Source organism: Myxine glutinosa, chromosome 2 (assembly GCF_964187855.1).
Source record: "Myxine glutinosa chromosome 2, kmMyxGlut1.1, whole genome shotgun sequence".
NCBI classification, from domain to species: Eukaryota; Metazoa; Chordata; class Myxini; order Myxiniformes; family Myxinidae; genus Myxine; species Myxine glutinosa.
In genome coordinates, this window is record NC_136262.1 from 177722002 (window position 1) to 177745302 (window position 23301).

The 23301-nt window shown below is 48.2% G+C and overlaps 1 protein-coding gene across 4 annotated transcripts in view; it reads right to left on the reverse strand.

Annotated features, from left to right (window-relative positions):
• The window catches only part of CORO2B (coronin 2B), a 110955-nt gene that overhangs the window by 56623 nt on the left and 31031 nt on the right, over positions 1-23301 (reverse strand). For all 4 annotated transcript variants that reach the window (XM_068106733.2, XM_068106730.2, XM_068106731.2 and 1 more), the window contains 4 exons: positions 7276-7473; positions 4464-4580; positions 2117-2266; positions 215-382 (listed from right to left, as the gene is read on the reverse strand). In XM_068106733.2, coding sequence (XP_067962834.1) covers positions 215-382; positions 2117-2266; positions 4464-4580; positions 7276-7473 — 633 coding nt within the window. The remainder of the gene's footprint in view (positions 1-214; positions 383-2116; positions 2267-4463; positions 4581-7275; positions 7474-23301) is intronic.

The following is a 23301-nucleotide window of genomic DNA, read 5'->3' on the forward strand; positions in this document are numbered from 1 at the left end:
ATTTTCCCACACATAGAATTGCCACTCTCTTTCCGCCAAAGCTTCCAGGACACTAGTGCTAGTACATGGATTCATATAGAAGACATCTATGGCATATACCAACTTGTAACAAAGAATGCCGTTCAAACTTTTTAAAGCACATATTCTAGGTTTGGCCAGTGGGCTGCCATGCCAAGAGACAGCAGGAAGTCAGCTGAAGGTGTTCAAAACGCACCTGCAACACGGTGCCGGTGCGCGAGTCTACGACCCGCAATCGTCGGTCGCGGCACGAAGTGGCGAGCAGACTACCATCGACATTGAATGACAGCGACAGCACTACGTCGGTGTGGCATGCGATGAGGCGAACGGGAATGCTTGATTCCTCCACGCACCAAAGCAGGACCTGCACACAATCACATGAAAGTAGATAAGATAACCGTCTGTGTTTAATATATGGAGAGGGAGAGATCATTATTTGAGCACACCTATTCTGACCTTCCGTTGCTGACCGACTGATTGGCCTTCAGGTGGTTATCTTGGGCAGTTGTTGACTAGCAAGTGTCGTAATGAGGTGATGTAATTTACCCTAATCTCAAACCAGTGTGAATATGTGCCCTGGTATCTTCTATACCTCCTCTCTTTCATGGACCTGTGGTTGTTACTTCACCTCTGGATAAGGTTAACCTCTTTTCAAATTGCTGTTTCTAATTCTACCCTCAATGATCAGGGACACCCTCTTCCTGATTTTCCATCCAGGACAGACTCCTGTTCCATTTATCACTCCAAAGAAGGTTGCCAGAATTATTCGTACTCAAGAAGCCTCGAAAGTGACTGGTCCTGAGGGAATCCCTGTGATTGTATTGAAGATGTGTTGTCCTGATCTGTCGTCGATTCTTGCCAAGCTATAGAACCTGTGCTTGTCTGCATCGGTGTTTCCTTCGTCCTGGAAAGTGGCTTCTGTTGTCCCTCTTTTCAAGGGTTCCGGTGAGCATTTTGAACCAAGTAACTATCGTCCCATCAGCCTGCTTCCTATAATAAGTAAGGTATTTGAATCATTCATCAATGAGCAACTTCTCAGCCATCTGGAGGACAATGATCCCTCTCACTGACTGTCGGTATGGCTTTCGCTATTCTCGCTGTACTGGTGAACTGCTATCCTTAATTACGGATAATTTCAACAGGGCATTGAAGCTCAAGTGTGAAGCCCGATTAGTTGCTTTGGATATCTTTAAAGCCTTTGATAAAGTATGGCACAGGTGTCTGCTCCACAAGCTTCAGTCATATGGTGTATCTGGAGTGATGCATTCCATCATATCAGCTTTTCTTACAAATCACAAGATGAAGATGGTACTTGAGGGTCAATCTTCTCCTACTTGCTCCATCAATTCTGGTGTTCCAAAGGACTCTGTTCTTGGTCCCACTCTGTTCCTCGTTTATATCAATGATCTTCCTGATAATGTTCTGTCTCAGCTAGCCAGGTATGCTGATGACTCCTCATTCTACTGTACATCTGCTGATTCACTCAATGCTACATGTAATGAGATTGGAGTTTCACTGGACAATGATTTTGAGAATGTGTTGAAGTGGAGCCACGACTGGCTAGTAACCATCAATGCAAAGAAAAATAAACTGTTATCCATATCTCGCTCCAGAAACAGGTCTTTCCCCTCTGTACACAGAATCATCTGAGCTTTGGAATCTTGTTCTGGAGATCTCCTCTAACCTCCATTGGGATTAGTATATTTCTGGTATTGCTAAAGAGTCCTTCCAAGCGAGTTGGTTGTCTTTATCGAGTGCAGAGGTATTTAGCTCATGATGCTGTTTTGTACCTGTATAAGACAATTATACGTCTCCTCATTGAGTACTGTTGCCACATTTGCGCTGAAGCACCAACCTGCCACTTATCTTTACTTGAGAGGCTCCAAAAATGCATAGTTAACCTGGTGCGGAGATGGGGTCAACTCTTCAACCAACTAGCAACTAATGGAGTTTAGAATTAGGTTCATGCATATAACGACCAGAGATGGTTGCCATTCAATTTCGACAATTAGTGCAATAATAAATGATCGAAATAACGGGTAAATCGAAAAGTGCGACAGGCAAATGGCAAATGTGGTAGAGCAGTGCGACACAATACTTTGTTGTCATAGCCAGCAGTGAAGAGGAGGCCAGATGCAGTCGGATGCCATTGGATGAGGGACACGCGGCGAATGTGGCCGACGAGGGTGCACAGAGGCTTTGTTAGGTTACATCGCAAGCCACCCTCAGGAATCTCCCAAACGCAGACCTACGGAGCAGGAAGAGTTTGTCTGCTGTCATTGGAAGCATGTGGAGGATGAAGTTGAGAAGGTAAGAAAATGGGAAGAAGAGAAGTGAGCCAGATGGGGTGGGATGTGCAGCTCTGCAACTCTGCTCCAAAACTGAGTGCATTAGTAAGTGGGTGAGGACAAAGAATTAATAAAAATAAGAATAGGCAAGTAATCTAAATAGGTGTGGTGTTCAAAATGTTCTGCGAATGAGAACTCGGTGCGATTATGTTTGTGTATGTGTGTGTGCACACAGATACACCTGAGTTGTCTGGCCGAGGTTTCAATCCCGACCCAGCTATAAACTGTCATAATGGTGTTTCGCAGGCAGGGCGGTTCATCAATGTGTGTTCGGTCCCTTGGATGGAGATTAAACTGGGCATACTATGTGCTCGCATTAGTTGGTGGACATTACAGATCCCATGGTGTCCTTCAAGAAGAATAGTTGAGCTATCGCCAGCAGCCTGAACAAGTTACATATGCTTTGACCACCACTGGAAAGGCAATAGCAAAGCAACTGGTGTAATCCTTGCCACGAGGCCGATTTGGCAGCACCAAATCTGCGTTCAGGCATTGTACTAGACTTCGTTAGTTCCTCGCCATGGATGTTGCACAATAGGATATTACACTCAATGGGATGTTGTGGGGTTGGGGGTGGCAGTATGAATCTGGGCCTACTGAGGTTCCATCCCAGAGATTGCACCAACCTCTCACCCATTAATAAATCATCACCTGATCACCTTGCCAAAGTCCAGACTGCTTGCCCCCCATTAATTTATAAAATTGTGGAAGTCTCCCTGTATGTTGACTCATCCTCTTCACTACAGTCTTCAAAATGCACTGCCAATCACTCCATCATGCGCTCACCCATATAACACTCCCACGATAGATGTTCTATACTCGCAGGTTACCTCCCATTCGCCAGGCCATTGTTCCTCATTTTTGTGTTTTTCCTCCTTTTCCTCTTTGTGTTTGTCCACCCCACGAGACTCCTTCCTTAGTCTGAAAACCTACTGCCCTTTGTCATCGAGTTCCTCCGTGAACCCTGACCTTTCTGAAGAAAAAAAACAACAACTTGGAACCTGTCCTTCCGTGTAGGAAAGTCCCGCGCATTCACTCTGTCACTCCATAAGGGTGGGCTAATCCCCCAGTGAGCTTCTGTGGTCAACCTCGGGAATAAGGGGTAGTGTCACGACCTCCTTGGCCTCAACATTACTCATGGGCAGACTATACTATCCAGTTTTAGGTCCAAAGCCAGTCATTAGTGTCTTGGAATTCTCTGCAAAGCCATATTTTCTTCCCCATTCTCAGATCATAACAGTGTACAAGACGTTTGTTTGAAGTGCGATTGAATAAGGTTTCTCGGTTTTGGCTGGTGCTTTCTGGCCTTCCTCGGAGTGACGCAATCCAAGGCCCTTCAAGTAATCACCATGAGAGTAAGGATCTGCTTTTTACTGACCGCAAGCAGTGCTTTATCACACATATACCCCTCTCGTACCTCACACCAGTCCTTTATTTTATCTGCCCATCCCCATCCGAGGCACAATAATTATTTCAGTAATCCTTCAATTCTTCCACACTGTGGAGAACGCTTTCCACTAACACGTTCTCCAAAGTGATGCTGCATCCTCATTTTCATTCTTTTTTTCTCCAAATATGTGGAAACAACTTTTGGAGTTAATTGTCTCACATCTTCTTCCTCCTCCACATCCTTCAAGACTGCAGACCATTGCCATGTCATTGTTTTTCCAACATCTACCTCTGAGATTCCACCTGCCTTCCTACCTGCCACTCGTCTTCACTCGTAGCGAATCTTCATGTTCATGTCTCTCTGTGATCTGTTTTTTCCTGAATTCACAATTTCTGAAACCACCTGTACAATCCCCACACCCCTCCTCTTTGTCGATTTGTTGACCTTTCACTCTCTGTCATTCAGCTATTCCTTGAGCCTTGGGGACTGTATAAAAGAAGAAGAAGACGACGATGGCAGTAAGACAAAAAAGTCATGGAAGCAGAAACCGGGGTCAAAACATCGCGAGAGAAGTGCTCAGATGGAATCGTGAAAGCAACCACTAGTTGCTATTCTGTTGGCAATAACGAGGGCTTTTTATTTAATTAATGTTATATGAGAGGCGCAGTAGCTATGACACAAAAAAATTGAAATTCCAGATTACTCACTGTTGCATCTTCAGAACAAGAAGCGATGACATAGTCATTAAATGGATTCCACTTGACATCCAGCACACTGCGCCGATGACCGCAGACGCGTGGGCACAAAGGGTCAATTCTTCCATGCTGATGAGGAAGAAGATGACGGAAGAGCAAGGAGGGAGAAGAGAAGCACTTTTATCCATCCTGTGCAATCGTACTTATTCTCATCAAAAACACCTGAACAATGAGAGTTTAAAGGCCGAGCTGTCACTAATGTGGTTGCAATTTTGTTTAATTGTTGTTGTGATAAACGTGGCATTTGAAGAGATAGCAATGCAGGAGCAGCTATGTTATTAAGATAGATGTTAAACTATGGGTTATTTATCATTCTGTGTTGTCTTGTCGAGACATCTCTTATGACACCACCTTGTTTCTCCATCTCTCTATCATCATCTTTGCAGATGTCGTGAGCAACATGCTTCCAATTTCACTCTGAATGGGACAGCTGGGGCCCTTTTGTTACAGGACAAAAAGGGAAATGCATTGAAAATGGTACAGTATGTCCCCACATACAACATATTGTTGTGGAAATGACTACCAGTGGGATAAAGATGCTTAATATAGCGTAGTTCTTTCCCTAACTCGAATGTCAAGCATAAGTGTAAAGTAATTAATTGTGGTATTAGATATGCGTCGCTTATTGAATCGCCATAAGCGAGGCCATACGACGTCTACCCATCACGGTGTTTGTGTCTAAAAGTATCAACCCGTTTGACCCGATATATTGATGTTTTACCCTTTGCGAATCTGTCTCAAATGTCCTTTATGACACTTTACGATGCAACAAGATTTGCGCCTCAGCCAATGGTGAACGAGAGAGGAGGGGAGCGGGGAAGACAAAGAGCAGATGTCTGGGATCAACTGAGGAGGAAGCGGCAGAGCCTAGCGCAGAAGGCCGCTTTTCAGAAGGCTGTGTGCCTAGCGCAGAAGGCTGCTCATCAGCACTGCTCACCTGGAGAGAAGCCACGCCCCTACCCAACCAGCGACGTCTCGTCTCCTCCTCACGGGCATCGTGGCAAGCAGACGAGAGGGCCCATTTACAGCCACAGACAGGCTCGGTTCACCTCCTATCCACTGCTCTGCCGGGTTTAACATAAATTCTCTTCTGTCCTGTCCGTTCCCACTCTGTCTATCTGTCATGGTATGTCCGAGGCCTTAAGGTTTAGGTAATTAAGGATCCCGATCATTCGGTGGTACCGTGGGTGCGTATCCTGTAGTGGGGTAAGGGGATTGGTTGTTTGTTGCATCATCTACTTGCTTGGTATTGGTTCCTTTTGTTTCCTTTCTCCATGCCATTATTTCTTACTTCATAAATATACCTGGGCTCGGGGGTGAATTCTGGCTGTGGTTGCTGCTTCATTTGGTGGTTATAGAGACCTGTTCAGGGGATAATTGTTTGTGGTCCCCACACAGCATAGAAGACTGGATCGGTCACATGTCTTAGGTTGCTCAGCCTAATTAGATCAAGACATCTGACGCCTATCGGAGTCAGTGTCCAGAAAGCTCACACACAATGACCGCTACATCAATTTCAATTCCTGCCATCCAATGGAGCACAAAATATCCGTGGTGCATACAGAGCTGCAGATGGAGGAAATGTTAAGTTGGATCTTGGAGACGGCGTGAAGCTGGAAGGCGTGAAAACATTTTGCTACCTAGGAGACATGCCGAATGGAGAAGGTGGATCAGACTCGGCAACGGTTGCTCGAATGAGATGTGCATGGAAGAAGTTTCGGGAACTGAGTGGCGTGCTGATGAGGAGGGGAGTGTTGTTGAAGCTGAAGGGAAAGGTGTATGCTGCAATGCTGCATGTGTGAGAAGTGTTGTGATTTATGGGAGCGAGACATGGGTCATGAATGTAGAGCAGCAACGAAGGCTGGAAAGGGTGGAAATGCGAATGGTTCGGTGGATGTGCGGAGTATCCTTGAGAGAGAGGAAGACAAATGATGAATTGCGAAAGATGATGGGAATAGAGCCTGTGATTGATGCTGTGAAGAGGAACAGTTTGAGATGGTTTGGTCATGTGTTGAAGAAGGATGAAAGTGACTGGTTGAGAAGAGTGATGGAAATGAATGTAGAAGGAAGTGGAGGACGGGGAAGACCGAGAAAGACTTGGCTAAAGATGATCGAAGAAGAAATGCGGGCAAGGGGGTTGACAAGGAGAGATGCAGAAAATAGGGCAAAATGGAGAAGATTGTCATGGGGACCGCAAGGCTAACCCCCGCTCTAGCAGGGAAAATGGCCTTAAAATGCATGTTGTTGTTGTTGGAGTTGTTGTGTACACTCTCAAAAAGAGCACGCAAGTTACCATCTACCATCAAAGACAAGATGAGAGAGGTAGACCATCTTCAGTACATTTTGAGGGTAAATGGTTACCTGGACAGCTGGCTACCAAAAAGGAGAATGGTCTTGGCTATACATTTGGTGTTGTAATCTAATGGGGCTACATGCGTGTTTTGTTTGATCCATTCATGTGCTAATGATTTAAAAATCTGATAACAGTCAGAATTCGAGAGCATCAGATGTGTGCGTCGATTGGCTGTCCAGCTTTGCCCACCCCCACTTTTGGGTATTTATGGGAAATTTGATGTAATGTTCATCACTCTCGAGAAAGGTTAGCGGATGCATGTTGCTTGTCACATGTTGTTAACCGAAACGTTTTTAAATCTCAGTGAGGTTCTTCTTTATTATTCCTGTTGTTCCAATTGTCACTGGTACAATTTCAGCATTATTCAGCAGTGTGAGGCTGCTGCGAACACGTTTACTACAACAAACGTACGTGGCTCAGTGGGAGGATGATAAACGCTCCACCACCTCCAGCTTCGGTTACGACGGCGATGAATCGGGGATTGACGTCACAGCCGTGGACCCCACCGACTCCACTGCTGATCGGTATGGCTTCGTACGTCCCACGTGATATTGTCCGTCCATACACGTGCCGAAACTTGGAGCAGCGATATGGCGGCCGCCACGGCATCTGTTCAGCAATGACATAAACAAGAAGACGTCATGCGGAGCACGATACTTGCAAAATCCCCCCTCCCCTCCCCAAGAAAAAAAATTCCATTGATACGGCAAATTGTCCATTTCATCAAGATTAAAATTGACAATCTTGATCAAAGCTCGGGTCAATAGGAAGAAAAGTGACGATTTTTCAGATGAAAAATGATGATTTTGGAAGGTTGACCTTGAGTTGACCTTTGACCTTGAGTTGACTTTTGACCTTTTGACCTCAAAAATAGTATGTTTCCCAATTTAGTGACTCGATATGCAAATGCTATTCAATTTTCAAGTCGATCGGGTTTAAAATGGCGATTTTAGAAATTTGACCTCCAGATGACCTTTGACCTAAAAATCCATAGGCTTCTCAATTGGGACGACTTATACAACTCGATGAAGTTTCGTGACGATCGGTTTAGAATTGTGACCTGTAGGCCTGTGACAAACAGACAAACAAACAGACAGAGAGCCAAAGAAAGAACCACAAACGCAACCGACCAATATACTTGAAAAATCTTCGATTTTGCAAGTAAAAATGTATTTTTTAAGCAAATGCTTTTTGATCATAGTCATAATAATTGTTTATTCATTCATTTAAATCGTGCATTCACTTTTTTGTGATGGATGGCTGCTGCATCACGATGCCTTCACGCATCTATAGGCAGGGTTATACGTCTGTCCAGACTGAAACAATATGGAGCATGACAATATTATATACAAGGTAACTAGACACCAGTGTGTGTTCAGTTACCATGCAGTTAGCTAGCTAGAACTTGCCAAGCCGTTCCCCATCAGCAGTTTCCAATGGATTGCTTGCTTGGGTCCTTCAACCACTTCAGCACTCCACAAGAAACTTGGTAACTTAGCAAGCAGCATGCTATCGCTTGCCAAGCCAACCATTCCGTTTGAACCACTTTACTAGCAACTAGGCAAACTGAGCAAGTTATAAAGAAAGGGTTTTCATAGGTGAGGGCGAGACTACCGGAAGTAAGCTGTAACACGTGCCCTTTTGTGGTTTCATTTCAATGTATCCAATCACGTGACTGTTGTCGCGAAGGGTGCACTAACCGGAAGTTACGTAGTTCCGCGGGCGGCAATACGAACATTTCGTATTATTTTTCATAAAACTTTATATTGTTAGAAAGATAATTATTACTTCTAGCTTCTCGGAAAGTTAAAATTTTAAAGATCAGACAAGAATTAAGCAAGTTATGATCAAATAACCTACTGAAGTGTGGTGCTACGCACACAACTTGCTTGCCAAAGAGGTAGGCCACAACGCGTTTGATAACCAAAAGAGTCTTTATTAAGAAGGAGGCAGAAGGAGGAGGCCTCGACGCAGAAGGAGGCAGAAGGCAGAAGGAGGCAGAAGAGAAGGCAGAAGGAGGAGGAGGCAGAAGGAGGCAGAAGGAGGAGGCCTTATTAAGAAGGAGGCCTCGATGCGGAGGAAGAGCTGCTGGCGGGGGTGCCGGGGGTCCGACCGCCGGGGGGCGGCCTCGACGCAGAGGCAGAGCCGCTGGCAGGGGGGTGGTCCGGATCGAGGTGGGCCGGCTTGAGGCGGTCCACGGAAATGCGATCCGGGGCACCGCCGATGTCGACCGTGAAAAATTTGTCCCCTGTCTCCAACACGCGGAAGGGCCCGTCGTACGGGGGCCGTAGCGGTGCCCGGTGGGCGTTGTGCCGGATGAACACGTACTTTGCCGTGCGAAGCTCCGGGGCGACGTGGGAAGGCGGGCAACTGTGGTGTGCCGTTGGCACTGGGGCGAACCTCCGGGCGGTCTCCTGAAGGGCGGAGCGCTGTTGTGCCACGGACCAAGGAGCCGTGGAGTCGGGGATAAATTCACCCGGTACCCGCAGTGGTTGCCCGAAGACCAGTTCCACCGAGGACGCGCAGTTCGTCCTTGGGCGCCATCCTGAGGCCCAGTAGGACCCAGGGGAGTCTGTCAACCCAGCCGCCGTCGCAGAGGCTGGCCCGGAGCGCGGCCTTCATGGAGCGATGAAAGCGCTCGCACAGGCCATTGGCCTGGGGGTGGTAGGCCGTGGTGCGGTGTAGTTTCACCCCGAGCCCTTGCGCCACCGCGGCCCAGAGCTCCGAGGTGAACTGGGGGCCGCGGTCGGACGAGATGTCCGAGGGGGCACCGAACCGGGCAACCCAAGTGACGATAAAGGCTTGCGCCACCTCAGCCGCAGACGTCACCGCCACTGGGACGGCCTCCGCCACCGTGTGGTGCGGTCGACCATGGTGAGGAGGTGGGTGAACCCTCGCGAGGGGGCAGAGGTCCCACCAAGTTGACGTGCACGTGGTCGAACCGCCGCTCGGGCACCGTGAACGGGGCCAACGGTGCCTAAGTGTGGCGGTGGACCTTTGCGCGCTGGCACGCGAGACACGTCCTGGCCCAGTCGCGGACGTCCTTCCGGAAGCCATGCCAGACAAAATTTGCCCCGACGGGTTTCTGGGATGCCCTCGCGCCAGGGTGGGACAGGCCGTGGATGGCGTCGAACACCGGGCGCTGCCAGCCAGCGGGCACGATGGGGCGAGGCCGGCCGAGGGAGACGTCGCATAGGAGGGCCGTGCCCGCAACGTCGAACGGCACCTCAGTGATGTGGAGGCCCGTGACGGCGGTCCGCAAGGCCTGGACGCCGGGGTCGGCGGTCTGGGCCTCCGCCATCTGGGCATAGTCGACCCCGAGGTGGACCGCGTGCACGACGGACCGGGAAAGGCAATCCGCCACCGGGTTGTCCTTACCCGCCACGTGACGGATGTCCGTCGTGTACTCGGACACGGCAGAGAGGTGGCGCTGCTGCCGTGCCGACCATGGCTCGGCGACCTTGGCCATCGCGAACACAAGGGGCTTGTGGTCAACGAAGGCCGTGAACGGGCGGCCCTCCAGCAGATGGCGGAAGTGTCGGACCGCCAGGTGGAGTCCGAGCAACTCACGGTCGAAGGTGCTGTACCGGCGTTCGTGCGGGCGAAGCTGCCGGCTGAAAAACGCCAGCGGTTGCCAAGCACCACGCACCCATTGCTCGTGCACCGCGCCCACCGTGTAATCCGACGCGTCGGTGGAGAGGGCGATCGGTGCATCGGGCGCCTGGTGCGCCAGCATGGTGGTGTCGGCCAGAGCCAGCTTTGCGCCCGCGAACGCCGCGGCCATCGGCTCCGACCATGCGATGTCACCTTTGCCAAGCTTGCCCCGGAGGGCCTCGTGCAAGGGGCGGAGGAGCTGGGCGACGTGGGGCACGAAGCGGTGGTAAAAGTTCACCATGCCCAGGAACTCCTGGAGCCCCTTGACCGTGCGAGGCCGCGGGAAATCCCTGACCGCCTCCACCTTGGCTGGTAACGGGACGGCCCCGTGCTCGGTGATGCGGTGCCCCAAGAAGTCGATGGTGGTGACACCGAAACGGCACTTGGCAGGGTTGATGATTAGGCCATGCTGGCCCAGGCGTTCGAACAGCGTGCGGAGGTGGAGCAGGTGGTTTTCCCGGGACGCGCTCACGACTAGGATGTCGTCCAGGTAGACGAACAGGAAAGGTAAGTCGCGCAAGACGCTATCCATAAGCCGCTGGAACGCCTGAGCCGCATTCTTCAACCCGAAGGGCATCCTCAGAAATTCGAAGAGGCCGAAAGGGGTGATGACGGCCGTCTTCGGGACATCAACCGGTTGGACGGGGACCTGATGGTAGCCCCAGATGAGGTCCACCTTCGAAAACACGGTCGTGTTGGCCAACCGGGCGGAAAAGTCCTGAATGTGTGGGACCGGGTAGCGGTCTGGGGTGGTGGCATCGTTGAGCCGGCGGTAGTCCCCGCACGGCCGCCATCCCCCGCCGGGCTTCGGCACGATGTGCAGCGGGGAAGCCCAAGTGCTGTTGGAGCGCCGTACGATCCCCAGCCGCTCCAGCGTGGCGAACTCCGCTTTCGCCACGGCGAGCTTCGTGGGATCGAGTCGGCGTGCCCAGGCATAGACCGGCGGCCCGACCATGGGGATGTGATGCTCCACCCCATGTTTAACGGCCACCGCTGAAAAGGTGGGCCGCATGAGGGCCGGGAAACTAGCGAGGAGGCGGGTAAAGTTGTCCGCTGCCGGAAGCGTGCAAACTAAACTCGCCGGGACGGAACCCTCCAGCAAGCCGCTTGGCAAGCCGCTCGGTGAGCCGCTCAGTGAGCCGCTCAATGAGCTGCTCAGCGAACAAGCGAGCGAGCTAAAGGTTTCGGCCTGGACGAGCCGTTTGTGCTTTACGTTGACCAACAACCCATTCGCACATAGGAAGTCCGCACTGAGCAATGCCATCGGCATGCTGGCGGTCACGAATGACCATTGAAAGCGTTGCCCGCCGAACCGCAGGGAGAGGCAGTGCTTCCCGAACGTGTGGATGGGTGTACCGCTGGCGGCAAGCAACGCGGGGCCCCGGCCCGCTTGTCGGACATGTAGGCTGGGATGACGCTTACCTGCACTCCTGTATCGCAGAGGAAACGGCGCCCGGACAAGGTGTCCGTGATGAATAGGAGGCTGCCGGAATGGCCGACGCTCAGGGCCGCTACCGAGCGCCGGCCAGGTCGTTTCCCGACTTGTCAAACGAGCACGGCGGGCAACACTTCCTAGCCTTGTGGCCGAACCTGGCGTGGTAAGAGCACCAGGCTTGCAGCGGCGGAGGCTTCGGCGGCCGCGGTTTTCTCGGCGGCGGTGGTGGTGGGCGGGGCGCGGCAGCGGCCACGAGGGACGCAGCAGCCTCGGGATCCACGACGGCCGCACCGTAACCCGACCGCATGTCGCAAGCCGCAAAGAACTTGTCGGGCTCTACAGCCAGGGCGCGGGGTTCCTTTATTTTGGAACCGGCCAGCGCAAGGCGTACCTGTGCGGGTAGCTGCCGTAGGAAAAGCGCCCGGAATAAAAAATCCGGGGCTTGGTCACCCAGCAACGACAGCATATAATCCATCCGCACGGATGGTCGTGTGTCGCCGAGTTTGGGAAGGTCCAGGAGGCGGTCGGCCCGTTCTATCTCAGTGAGGCCGAACGTGGCGATGAGGAGACGTTTGATCGCCCCGTACTTGTGGTCGGCCGGCGGGTGCCGCAGGATGGACACGACTCGGGCGGCAGTGCCGGGCCTGAGGGAGGCGACCACGTGGTAGTAACGGGTCTCGTCCGCCGTTATGCCTCGAAGCTGGAATTGCGCTTCGGCCTGCACGAACCACACATCGGCCTGTGCTTCCCAAAACTCTGGGAGTTTTACCGCGACAGCGTTGTTGGCCATGGCGCGTTCGGTGGTCAGCGATGGCTGAACCAATCGGGGTCACCAGTGAAGTGTTGTGCTACGCACACAACTTGCTTGCCAAAGAGGTAGGCCACAATGCGTTTGATAACCAAAAGAGTCTTTATTAAGAAAGCTCAAACTGCAGCACTGGGTGGGCTCGAGCTTGGAGCCCGCATATATGTGCCGGGGCCACGCCTAGTCCCCGGGCGTGGCCGATCGGTCGATAGGCGGGGCATGCCTTCCAGTTCCCCGCCTGGACATTCGCGCCACCTGCTGGTGCGTTGAATTTGTGTCCTCTTGCTTGTGTCCGCCACACTACACCGTTTCCATAATTTCCTGCTGTAACACGTGCCCTTTTGTGGTTTGTTTTCAACGTATCCAATCACGTGACTTTTGTCGCGAAGGGTGCACTAACCGGAAGTTACGTAGTTCCGCGGGAGCCTATAGTTATCACATAATGCCATACGTGCCGCCATGTTGGTTATATTCACTTCCCTGGCAACGACAGCATCAGTAGCTCTACAATCTAGCACATTTATCTCATTATTCTGACTTACTGCAATGGAGAGTTATGCTAACTATTTGGCCTTGTTAGGCCTCGTTTACCTTTCCTCGCTTGTTTGGCTTGCCAACCAATGTGGCGCCCGCGCACTGCATAATGGGTACTGAAACCCCTCTGTGAGCAAAAATGGCCACCATAGTCGGATTCAACATGATGCTGCAACCAATGAAATGTTCAGAGGTAAAATGAAGTTGTGAAGTTGGGATGGGGGTATGGCGGGACTGCCACCGGCCCACAGGCAAAAGGTAACCACCAAGAGGCCAATAACTCCATAGCTTTTCAATGTCAAAACGTCCTGAAACCACCGCTGGGTTTGTTTGGGGAGGTTGTCACAAGATGATGGAGTAAAAGTGAAAACGACAGGCCCAAACAATATTTTTTTCAGGTTCCACGATGGCATTGTTTACAGGGAGACCACCATGTTATTAAGCGGTGCCAAGCTCTCAGTTCCGTTGGAGTGCTTGCTAACGGAACACACTCCTGTTGAGGTTATGTGTTCCACCAAACCTGCACCAGATTCACACACCATCAACTTCATCCACAACTTAAATTATCTTCTTTAGCATAACGTTCTTCCCACCATCAACTCAACTTAATATCCACATCCCTTTATGATTAGCTCGCACATTGCATTTCATTTATTTGTGAGTAGTCTGCAAACAATATCCTGATGGGACAGCTTTAACTCCCCACCAAGAAGAGGGCCTACTCAAAAATGTGGTGTACACTGCTGCACCAAGGTGGCAATTTTGGTCGGATACAACTTGCAGGAGCAGACAACTCAGAAGGAATCACATATACCTGGAACTGAGCTCTGTAATCTCTCAACTAACAACATCTGTCTCAGCAGTCCAGGTATCATAAAGGCCTACTGAGCTTCCACGACCAGGCATGCTCAAGCTGATTTGAGTCTCACAGAATGCAATTAGGCCCTTTGAATGATATTTTCTTCCCTATATAAGATTGTGGTCATGGAAAAGTTTCAACCATTAAATTGGGAAACGTTAATGCTTTCCAATAATGATGTCTATGTTTGGTTTTGGATAATACTAGCCTGGAGCAGACATGCTGAACTCATTCTACATGACGAGAGCTGCATGATAACTGCAAACTCATTTAAAATGCACCATCAGATGCGAGACCTTATAACTTACAACATCAAATATTTATGAGATGTTTGGCACAATACGAAGGAATCTTGTGAAAGTAATATAACCTCCTTCTGTAAACTGTACAGGTGCCTATAAAGCTTACTGTAGTAAGCCAGTGTATCTTCCCGCAACATAAGATGACCCTCGTTCTACTCAGCTTAGCTGCTTGATTCCCATTCTGCCCATTTGTAGAAAGATGTCTGTGACATATTCATATAGAAATATTTAAATACAGCATATAAATAAATAAATAAATAAATTTTTTTTTTTTTTTAATGGGATTTTTCCCGCCACAAAGCCTATAAGGCCACTTGAGGTTGGGGCTACACAAAGAAAAGAAAAAGCAGAACAACCCGGCCCTTGCACTGAAACAAGACAAATGTAGAAAGTTGTCTCTTCACAGAACAAAAAGCGCTTGGAGGGGTGAGCTCGTCTGCTTCGAGACAACAGTGTCTCTACCCCCCTTTTTGGTAGACTGCCGACCAAGGCTAACGAGCTCAACCCACACGGGTTTGAAATCAGTTTTTTTTTGTTTGTTTGTTTTTTTTTGTATACTGAATCGAGGCTCGTGAAAGAGCTAACATTTATTTCACAAACAAATCAACCAGACAAACAAAATATACAAAAAGAGGGAGTGGAAGACAAGATGGGGAGAGAAGGGGAAGCACACAACCACAACATTTGAGAGCAGGGAGAAGTGTGGGAGGGAGAGGGCTTGGGGGGAGGAGGCATGGGAAGGGGGGGGTGGGGGGGGAGAGGTATAAAACACAAGGGGACCGAAATTAGCGGGGGTAGAAAAGATCAAGGTTTTGGATGGGGGAGGATAAGAGATGGTGGTGAACAGCTGTTTTAAAGACCTGGAGGGTGGAGTGGGATTGAAGAGAGTGAGGGAGTTTGTTCCAGAGGCGGGAGAAAAGAGGAATGAAGGAGTGAAGGTGAGCAGAAAGTCTTGATTTTGGCAGTTTAACCATAAGAGGGTTGCAGGCAGATCTTGTGCGACCTGTAGGAATATTTGGGGGGCAGAGCCCAGAGGGAGCTGGGGGGGGCAAGGCCAGAGAGGAGTCGGTAGAAGACGGAAAGACCACCAACCTGCCTGCGGTGAGTGAGTGAAAGGCCCTTGGAGTTAGCTTCATCGCGGGAGATTCCAATGATTCTGAACGCTTTGGTTTCAACAGCGTGAAGACGAGCTAGGTGTGAGGCAGGAGCACCAGACCAGAGGGGAGAGCAGTATTCCATAGAGCTGCGGATGAAAGCCTTGTATGTGGTGAGGAGCTCAGGTGTGCCAAGGAAGGACTTCGCACGACGGAGGATGCCCAGTCAGCGACTGGCTTTGGAGGCCAGATTTGAAATGTGGTTTTCCCAGGAAAGATCATGGCAAATAGTGAGACCCAAAAGCTTGAGTGACAGAACTTCTTGGAGAGGATTATTCAGAAAGTGGATGGGAGGGTTGTCCAGTCGGTCTTTTCGGAGAGACATCGTAAGAGTGTGAGATTTATCAGGATTGAAAGACATGTTCCATTTGTTTGAGTTGTCCTTCTACTAGGCAGATTGCGATCAAGGGGAACGAGTTCCTACCCGGAACTAGCCTGGTTTTAAGGCGCCAGACATCCGCCTTTCACACCTCCGCATTTAGTTAAAAAACAGGGGACGGCACGAGAAGCCATGCGGTAGGAGTTTAATTAGGAGAGGCTATCTGAGGCACAGACCGTATGCAATATTTTTAGGATGAGGAGTTGCTCAGTTCTCCACCTCCATCCCGGTCATTCCTAACCCATTTGACCCCCATATATATTGTCGTGTGACTGCTCTCAGTTAACACCGGGAGAGTCACGGAGGGCAATCGAGCGTTACTCCGAGGCGCTCAGTTCAAATGCGGATTTTATATATGCGGGGAAAGAAAGGGGAGGGGAGGGATGAAGGGTCTTACCTATTGTCCGCCGGCAGTTCCCGAACCTGCGAAAAATAAACTCAAACAAAACGGGTTTAAATATACAAAAAGCAACAGGTTTATTAAAACGGATGCTGAAACCAAGAAAACGCGACGGTAAACTAAATTTCTAAACGGGACGTCCCCCACACCAGACTTGAACACAGATGAAGGGAAAGATAATGAAAATAAAATAACTGTGTTTTATCATGGCACTTAGCTCAACTTGGCCATGCGTCTCGCCTGAATTCTTCCAGGCCCCGGCGCGCAGTCTCGACACGGCTCTGGTGTTGGCGGGAAACCGCTCGTCGTTTGGCGCGCGCACTAAGCCAGGCCTCGCTGCAGGGTCCGCTCACTCCCGGCCCGGTGCATGAAGTGAACGAGCAGGCGTGCGATTCACTCTTCCAGCCGTGCTTGTCTTTGTCGTCCTTGTGCAGCAAACTCCTGGCCGCGATGAAGCCTTCCCCGTGAACAAAGGACCACCGTCAGAGCAAAGAGCCAAGAGTATAACCAAGAAGCGAGAGAGGTGAGGGGCAAGAGGAAGGCATGAGGGCAAGAGGAAGGCATGAGGGGCAAGAAGAAGAGAGAAAATGTCAGTCCGAGTCTTCTTTTATTAATCGTCTCGTGATGTCATCTGTGCCTCTCTACCAATGCCCGCAGGCCACCGCTACATTGTCCATCTCTCCATCAATCCACACGTAGTCCGCTCTCGTGATGCAGTCCTACTTGCCCTTCCCTCTACCAATCAGCGAGTTGCTTCTTGCTCCGGCCTTCCTGTTGGTCAACTCCCACCCAATCACTGTCCTTCTGGGCGTGGCTCTCAGCCTGCCTGAGCTTCGTGGTGATGTAGATGGTGGTGTCCTATCGGCAGCGCTCAGAACTGGCTTCCGGTTGGTTTTACTGTTATTTCGTGCAATTTAATGGGCACTTCCTGTGCTAGTGTCTATGGTGCGGTGTCAAAAGGGACAAAGGATAAATCACATAGGGAACGACGAACAGGGAATTACTTAACCTAATCCCTGAGCTAAATAACATGCCCCGCCCCCTCGTGACGGAGCCAAATATACAACTTCTTCCGACATCCGGGCTAAACAGGTCCTCTACGTATTACATGGTGGCGGTTCTTGTTCTTCACAACAGTCAGAGCGTGCTAACTACACAAATCTACGTGGTCTAAAGTCATCTCTACCCCACCGACATAACAATATATATATATATATATATATATATATATATATATTCTTATGTTTGTAGGGGGTAGTGATGCCTTGGTGCAGCTAGAATGTATAGGTTGGTGCTACGAATCTCGTGTAGAAACCTTGATGTAAATAAATCAGCTCCGTGTGTTCGGATTAAATGTATCTTCCTCCCCATCGGTGGAGTGGGGTATGTTAATTTGCTCAGGGATTATGGGTAATTTATCCCCTGTATGTTGTTACCTCTGTACTTTATTCCGATGTCCCTTTTGGCACCGCACTAGACACATGACCAAGCCACGCAATCGACTCCCCATTAAGCCTTGAGACCTGGTTCCGTGCACGGACTTCATGCCAAGGCGTGTGTTCTCCCCCTTCTCCCCCTGTCCCTCCCTTCCCTGCTCTCTCCCACACCCCTTCCTCCTCTTCCACACTCCTTCCTCCTACCTCTATTCTCCCCTCTCCTTTCAAACCCCACACCCCACCTCAAGTGATGGGGTCACCCAGAGGGAATGGGTATTAGAAGTACAGCAAAAACACCAATACACAACAATGGTACAACATAACCGCAACCACACCTGTCATTCTCTGCCAAATTCAGTCACTCCACCCTTACAGAGGGATAAAAGCTAAGGATTTTTAGATGCGGTCTCGAAGGGGTCTTCTGTTCTCCATACTTCTCGGAGCCCTCGGCTTGCCTTGACCTTTGTGGAGACTTCATTTTCTCCTGGGAGTGTTCCAACTTCTCCGCAGGCACTCAATGGAAGATTCAGATGATGTCATCATCTGGCGTCTTGTACCTTGGTTCATCGTAATCCTCGAGCATGATGATTCCATAGCCCCATTAGCCGGGCAGGTACTTAGAGATACATCGTCGTTCACCCAGTTACCACGCTGAGGAGGGGTTCAACTTCTAACCAGGACACACCACACCACAAATTGATACACCACACATGGACGCACCACACCACAAAATAACGAAATAAATAATAATAACTAAAATAAAAATAAATATTTCCGAATTTTTAAAGGCAAGAGATTAAATCTATGACCTCACCAAAGCCCACCAGGCCTTCAGGATGATCTAATGCTTTGGAGAATTTGAAATACCCAGGGAAGGTCCCAATGCAATTTATACACACAATCATTAAGGTTAATTAGTCACACCTGGGTTCGCACCTCAATGCCAATGAGATCAGGAAGGATCGGGACACCTCTTATGTTGGGTTGGCATGGAGACGCTAAACATTTAGTAAAACACAAATCCTCAAAATAATCAATGAAGATGTAAATGTTAAACGTTCTAGTCGTGTACCTTCCATGTGGGTGGAGTTCGTGCATTATTTACTGAAAAAGTACACTCTGTATATTGCAATAACACTGTGAAGATGTTTGTGTGGTGTGTGTCTTGGCGTCATATATGCCGAGACCTCACAGACGAAGCCTCAGAGCAGTGGAGGGAAATCACATTTTAACAACCACTTTGATGGTTGTAACGTCAATCCCACTACAGTATATTAAATAAGGCAATTATATGTATTATGTATGTGTGTATGTATACATGTGTGGATGTATACATGTGTGGATGTATGCATGTGTGTATGTATGCATGTGTGTATGTATGCATGTGTGTATGTATGCATCTGCATCTATGTATGTGTGCGTGTATGTATGTATGTGTGTATGTATGTATGCATGTATGTGTCGATGTATGTGTGTGTGTATGTATGTATGTGTTTTTGTTTGTATGTATGTATGTATGTATGTATGTATGTATGTATGTATGTATGTGTATGTATCTACAGTCACGTGAAAAAGTAAGTACACCCCATGTAAAGTTTTGACTTTTTCAACATATTTCAACATACAGCTATTTGATCTTCATTTCAACAATAAAAACCACCTTTAGAGGCCATTTTTCCCCGCAAGCGGGGGTTGGCCTTTTTCGGGAACTGTGGTTGTTGTTGTTTTTCGGTCCCCTTTTTGAAGCAATGTTTTACGGCTGGATGCCCTTCCTGACGCCAACCCTTTTTGCCGCCTTTAACGACAAGCAGGGAATTACCAGTGAACTGGTACTCAATTTGCCGACCTCGGAAGGATGACAGGCTGAGTCAACCCCCCTGGCGTTAATTCAGCGATTGACCGGGATTCGAACCCAGGATCCTAGGAATCCTAAGCCGGCACCCTAGCCGCTAGCCCAACACCAGGGATATATTGGCCATTCCCAGGGATATACAACAATATTGATAGATAAAGGTGATATAATATAACAAATATCATGAAACATTTACATTTTGTAGTCCATTGTATAATTTAAATAAACATAAATGCAAATTTCACATGTGGAAAAAGTAAGTACACCCTTACATTTATCACTACTTCAAATACCTAAAATTAGAATCAGGTGCACCAGCTCAGGTGCAAATGATTAGAACATCATTAGAGAGGATCTTGGAGGAACCTGTCTTATTTAAACCTCAAACATTTAGTTTGGTTTGCTCTTTGTTGTTGAAGTGTGCGGTGTCACCATGTCACCACACATGGATCAAAAGAGCTCTCTGAGGCCTTCAGAGAGAAGGTTATAGATGCGTACGGGTCTGGGAAGGGATTTAAAAAGATCTCCAAACAATTTGAAATCGATCATTCGACTGTCCGGAAGATCATCTACAAGTGGAGAAGATTCCAAACAACTGCCAACTTGTTCAGGCCAGGCCGCCCCAGCATGTTCAGCCTGAGAGCAGACCGCAAGATGCTGAAAGAAGTCTCTAAGAACCCCAGAATGTCATCACGGGACCGACAGGTAGCTCTTGCCACTGTTGATGTCAAAGTGCACGAGTCTACCATTAGAAAGAGGCTGCACAAATTTGATCTACATGGGAGGTGTGCCAGGAGGAAACCTTTGCTGTCCAGAAAGAACATCAGGGCAAGACGAAAGTTTGCCAATGAACACCGAGGCAAAGACCAGCACTTCTGGAACAATGTGCTCTGGACAGATGAGTCAAAGGTAGAGCTATTTGGCAACAGTACCAGAAGACATGTTTGGCGAAAACCAAAGACAGCATTTGACAACAAGATCCTGATACAAACTGCAAAGCATGGTGGTGGAAATATTATGGTTTGGGGCAGCTTTGCTGCATCAGGGCCTGGGCAGCTCACCATCATAGAAACCACTATGAATTCTTCATTGCACCAGAGGGTGCTTGAGGATAATGTGAGGCCATCTGTCGGAAAGTTGAAGCTCAACCAAAGGTGGGCCTTGCAACATGACAATGACCCTAAACATACCAGTAAATCCACCAAGGAATGGCTGAAAAGAAAGAAAAGGAGGGTTCTGGAATGGCTAAGTCAAAGCCCGGATCTAAATCCCATCGAGATGTTGTGGGGGGATTTGAAACGAGCTGTGCATGCAAGAAACCCCTCAAACATCGCACAGCTGAAATAATTCTGCATGGAGGAGTGGGCAAAAATTTCTCCCAGTCGATGTCAGAGACTGGTAGACAGTTATAAGAAACGCCTACTTGAGGTTGTTTCTGCCAAAGGGGGCAATACCACCTATTAGAGCCAAGGGTGTATTTACTTTTTCCACATGCGAAATTTGCATTTATGTTTATTTAAATTATGCAATGGACTACAAAATGTTAATGTTTCATGATATTTGTTATATTATATCACCTTTATCTTTCAATATTGTTGAAATGAAGATCAAATAGCTGTATGTTGAAATATGTCGAAAAAGTCAAAACTTTACATGGGGTGTACTTACTTTTTCACGTGACTGTATGTGTGTATGTATCTATGTGTGTATGTATCTATGTGTGTATGTATCTATGTGTGTATGTATCTATGTGTGTATGTATCTATGTGTGTATGTATCTATGTGTGTATGTATCTATGTGTGGACGTATCTATGTGTGTATGTATCTATGTATGTGTGTAACTATGTATGTATGTAACGATGTATGTATGTAACTATGTATGTGTGAAACTATGTGCGTATGTATGTATGTCTGTAACTATGTGTGTAACTATGTGTGTAACTATGTGTGTAACTATGTATGTGTGTAACGATGTATGTGTGTAACTATGTATGTGTGTAACTATGTATGTGTGTACCTATGTATGTGTGTACCTATGTATGTGTGTATCTATTGTTACGGGGTCCTCCCCTTACCTCTGGTCTCCGTAGACCTCCGAACCCCGAGAGGGTCCCCGTCAGAAAGATATGTTATCCTTGGTTGAAATCAAGCAAATAATTAAACCCTCAATGGAAGCAGAAAATGAAACAGTCAAATCAATAATGCAACCACACCAGGTTATGAACCAACAATAATATATTATAAATCACACAAAAAAAGCCATACAACAATGGGGGCAATCAACCCTACGATCAAATCTTACGATGGTAACCTTATCAAGCCCCTTAACCACAAACTCACGGCACCGCCCCAATGTCTCTGTACCCCTCCAAGGAGAAGTCCCAATGTCTCTGTACCGCTCCAAGGCGGAGTCGATGCGCTCCCGCGATCGGGGAATCAAGGCCCGATCAAAGTCAATTGAGGCGTAGGCGATCAAGGCGACCCCGCAATACAGTGGTGGAAAGGAACCTCACAAAGACGCGCTCCGACATACATGTTTGCAGTTCAATCCGCGAGCCTCCGTATAATTCTCAAGCACCCTTTCTTGCACAGCCGTCCCCAGCAAACCACCGGGGAATAATGCCCAGCCAACGCGACAAAAACCAGTTCACTGCAGGTTGCTCGCGTGGCGAAGATGGCGGACGGCTTTCACTTGAACCCGGGCTTTGAGGCAAGGATCCTCCGGAACCTCAATGAGGATACCCGACGACACAGGCTCCACCGCACTCCGGCGATATCTCTTATCGCCCGAACTTCCCTTTAAGGGCGCAAAGTTCACTCGCACTGTACGTCGACCGCTCGGTCTGGAGCTTCAACAAAAACGTCTCTTCACGATCTCCTACCGCCTCTTCCTCCTCGCTCCACCTCTTCTGGTCACGATCCGGCTTTCCGCCCACATTTTTACCAGGAGCGCTTTTAAATATTTTAACGATAATAACCCTTTCCCTTCAACCACAATCACCAGAATACTTAGAACCAACAACAATAATCATAACAACAATCATTAGGGCCGAATCCGTCACACGATGTATGTGTGTAACTATGTATGTGTGTAACTTTGTATGTGTGTAACTATGTATGTGTGTAACTATGTATATGTGTAACTATGTATGTGTGTAACGATGTATGTGTGTAACGATGTATGTGTGTAACTATGTATGTGTGTAACTATGTATGTGTGTAACTATGTATGTGTGTAACTATGTATGTGTGTAACTATTTATGTGTGTAACTATGTATGTGTGTAACTATGTATGTGTGTAACTATGTATGTGTGTAACTATGTATGTGTGTAACTATGTATATGTGTAACTATGTATGTGTGTAACTATGTATGTGTGTAACTATGTATGTGTGTAACTATGTATGTGTGTAACTATGTATGTGTGTAACTATGTAAGTGTGTAACTATGTATGTGTGTAACTATGTATGTGTGCAACTATGTATGTGTGCAACTATGTATGTGTGTAACTATGTATGTGCATAACTATGTATGTGCGTAACTATGTATGTGTGTAGCTATGTATGTGTGTAACTATGTATGTATGTCACTATTATGTGTGTAACTATGTATACAACATGCATT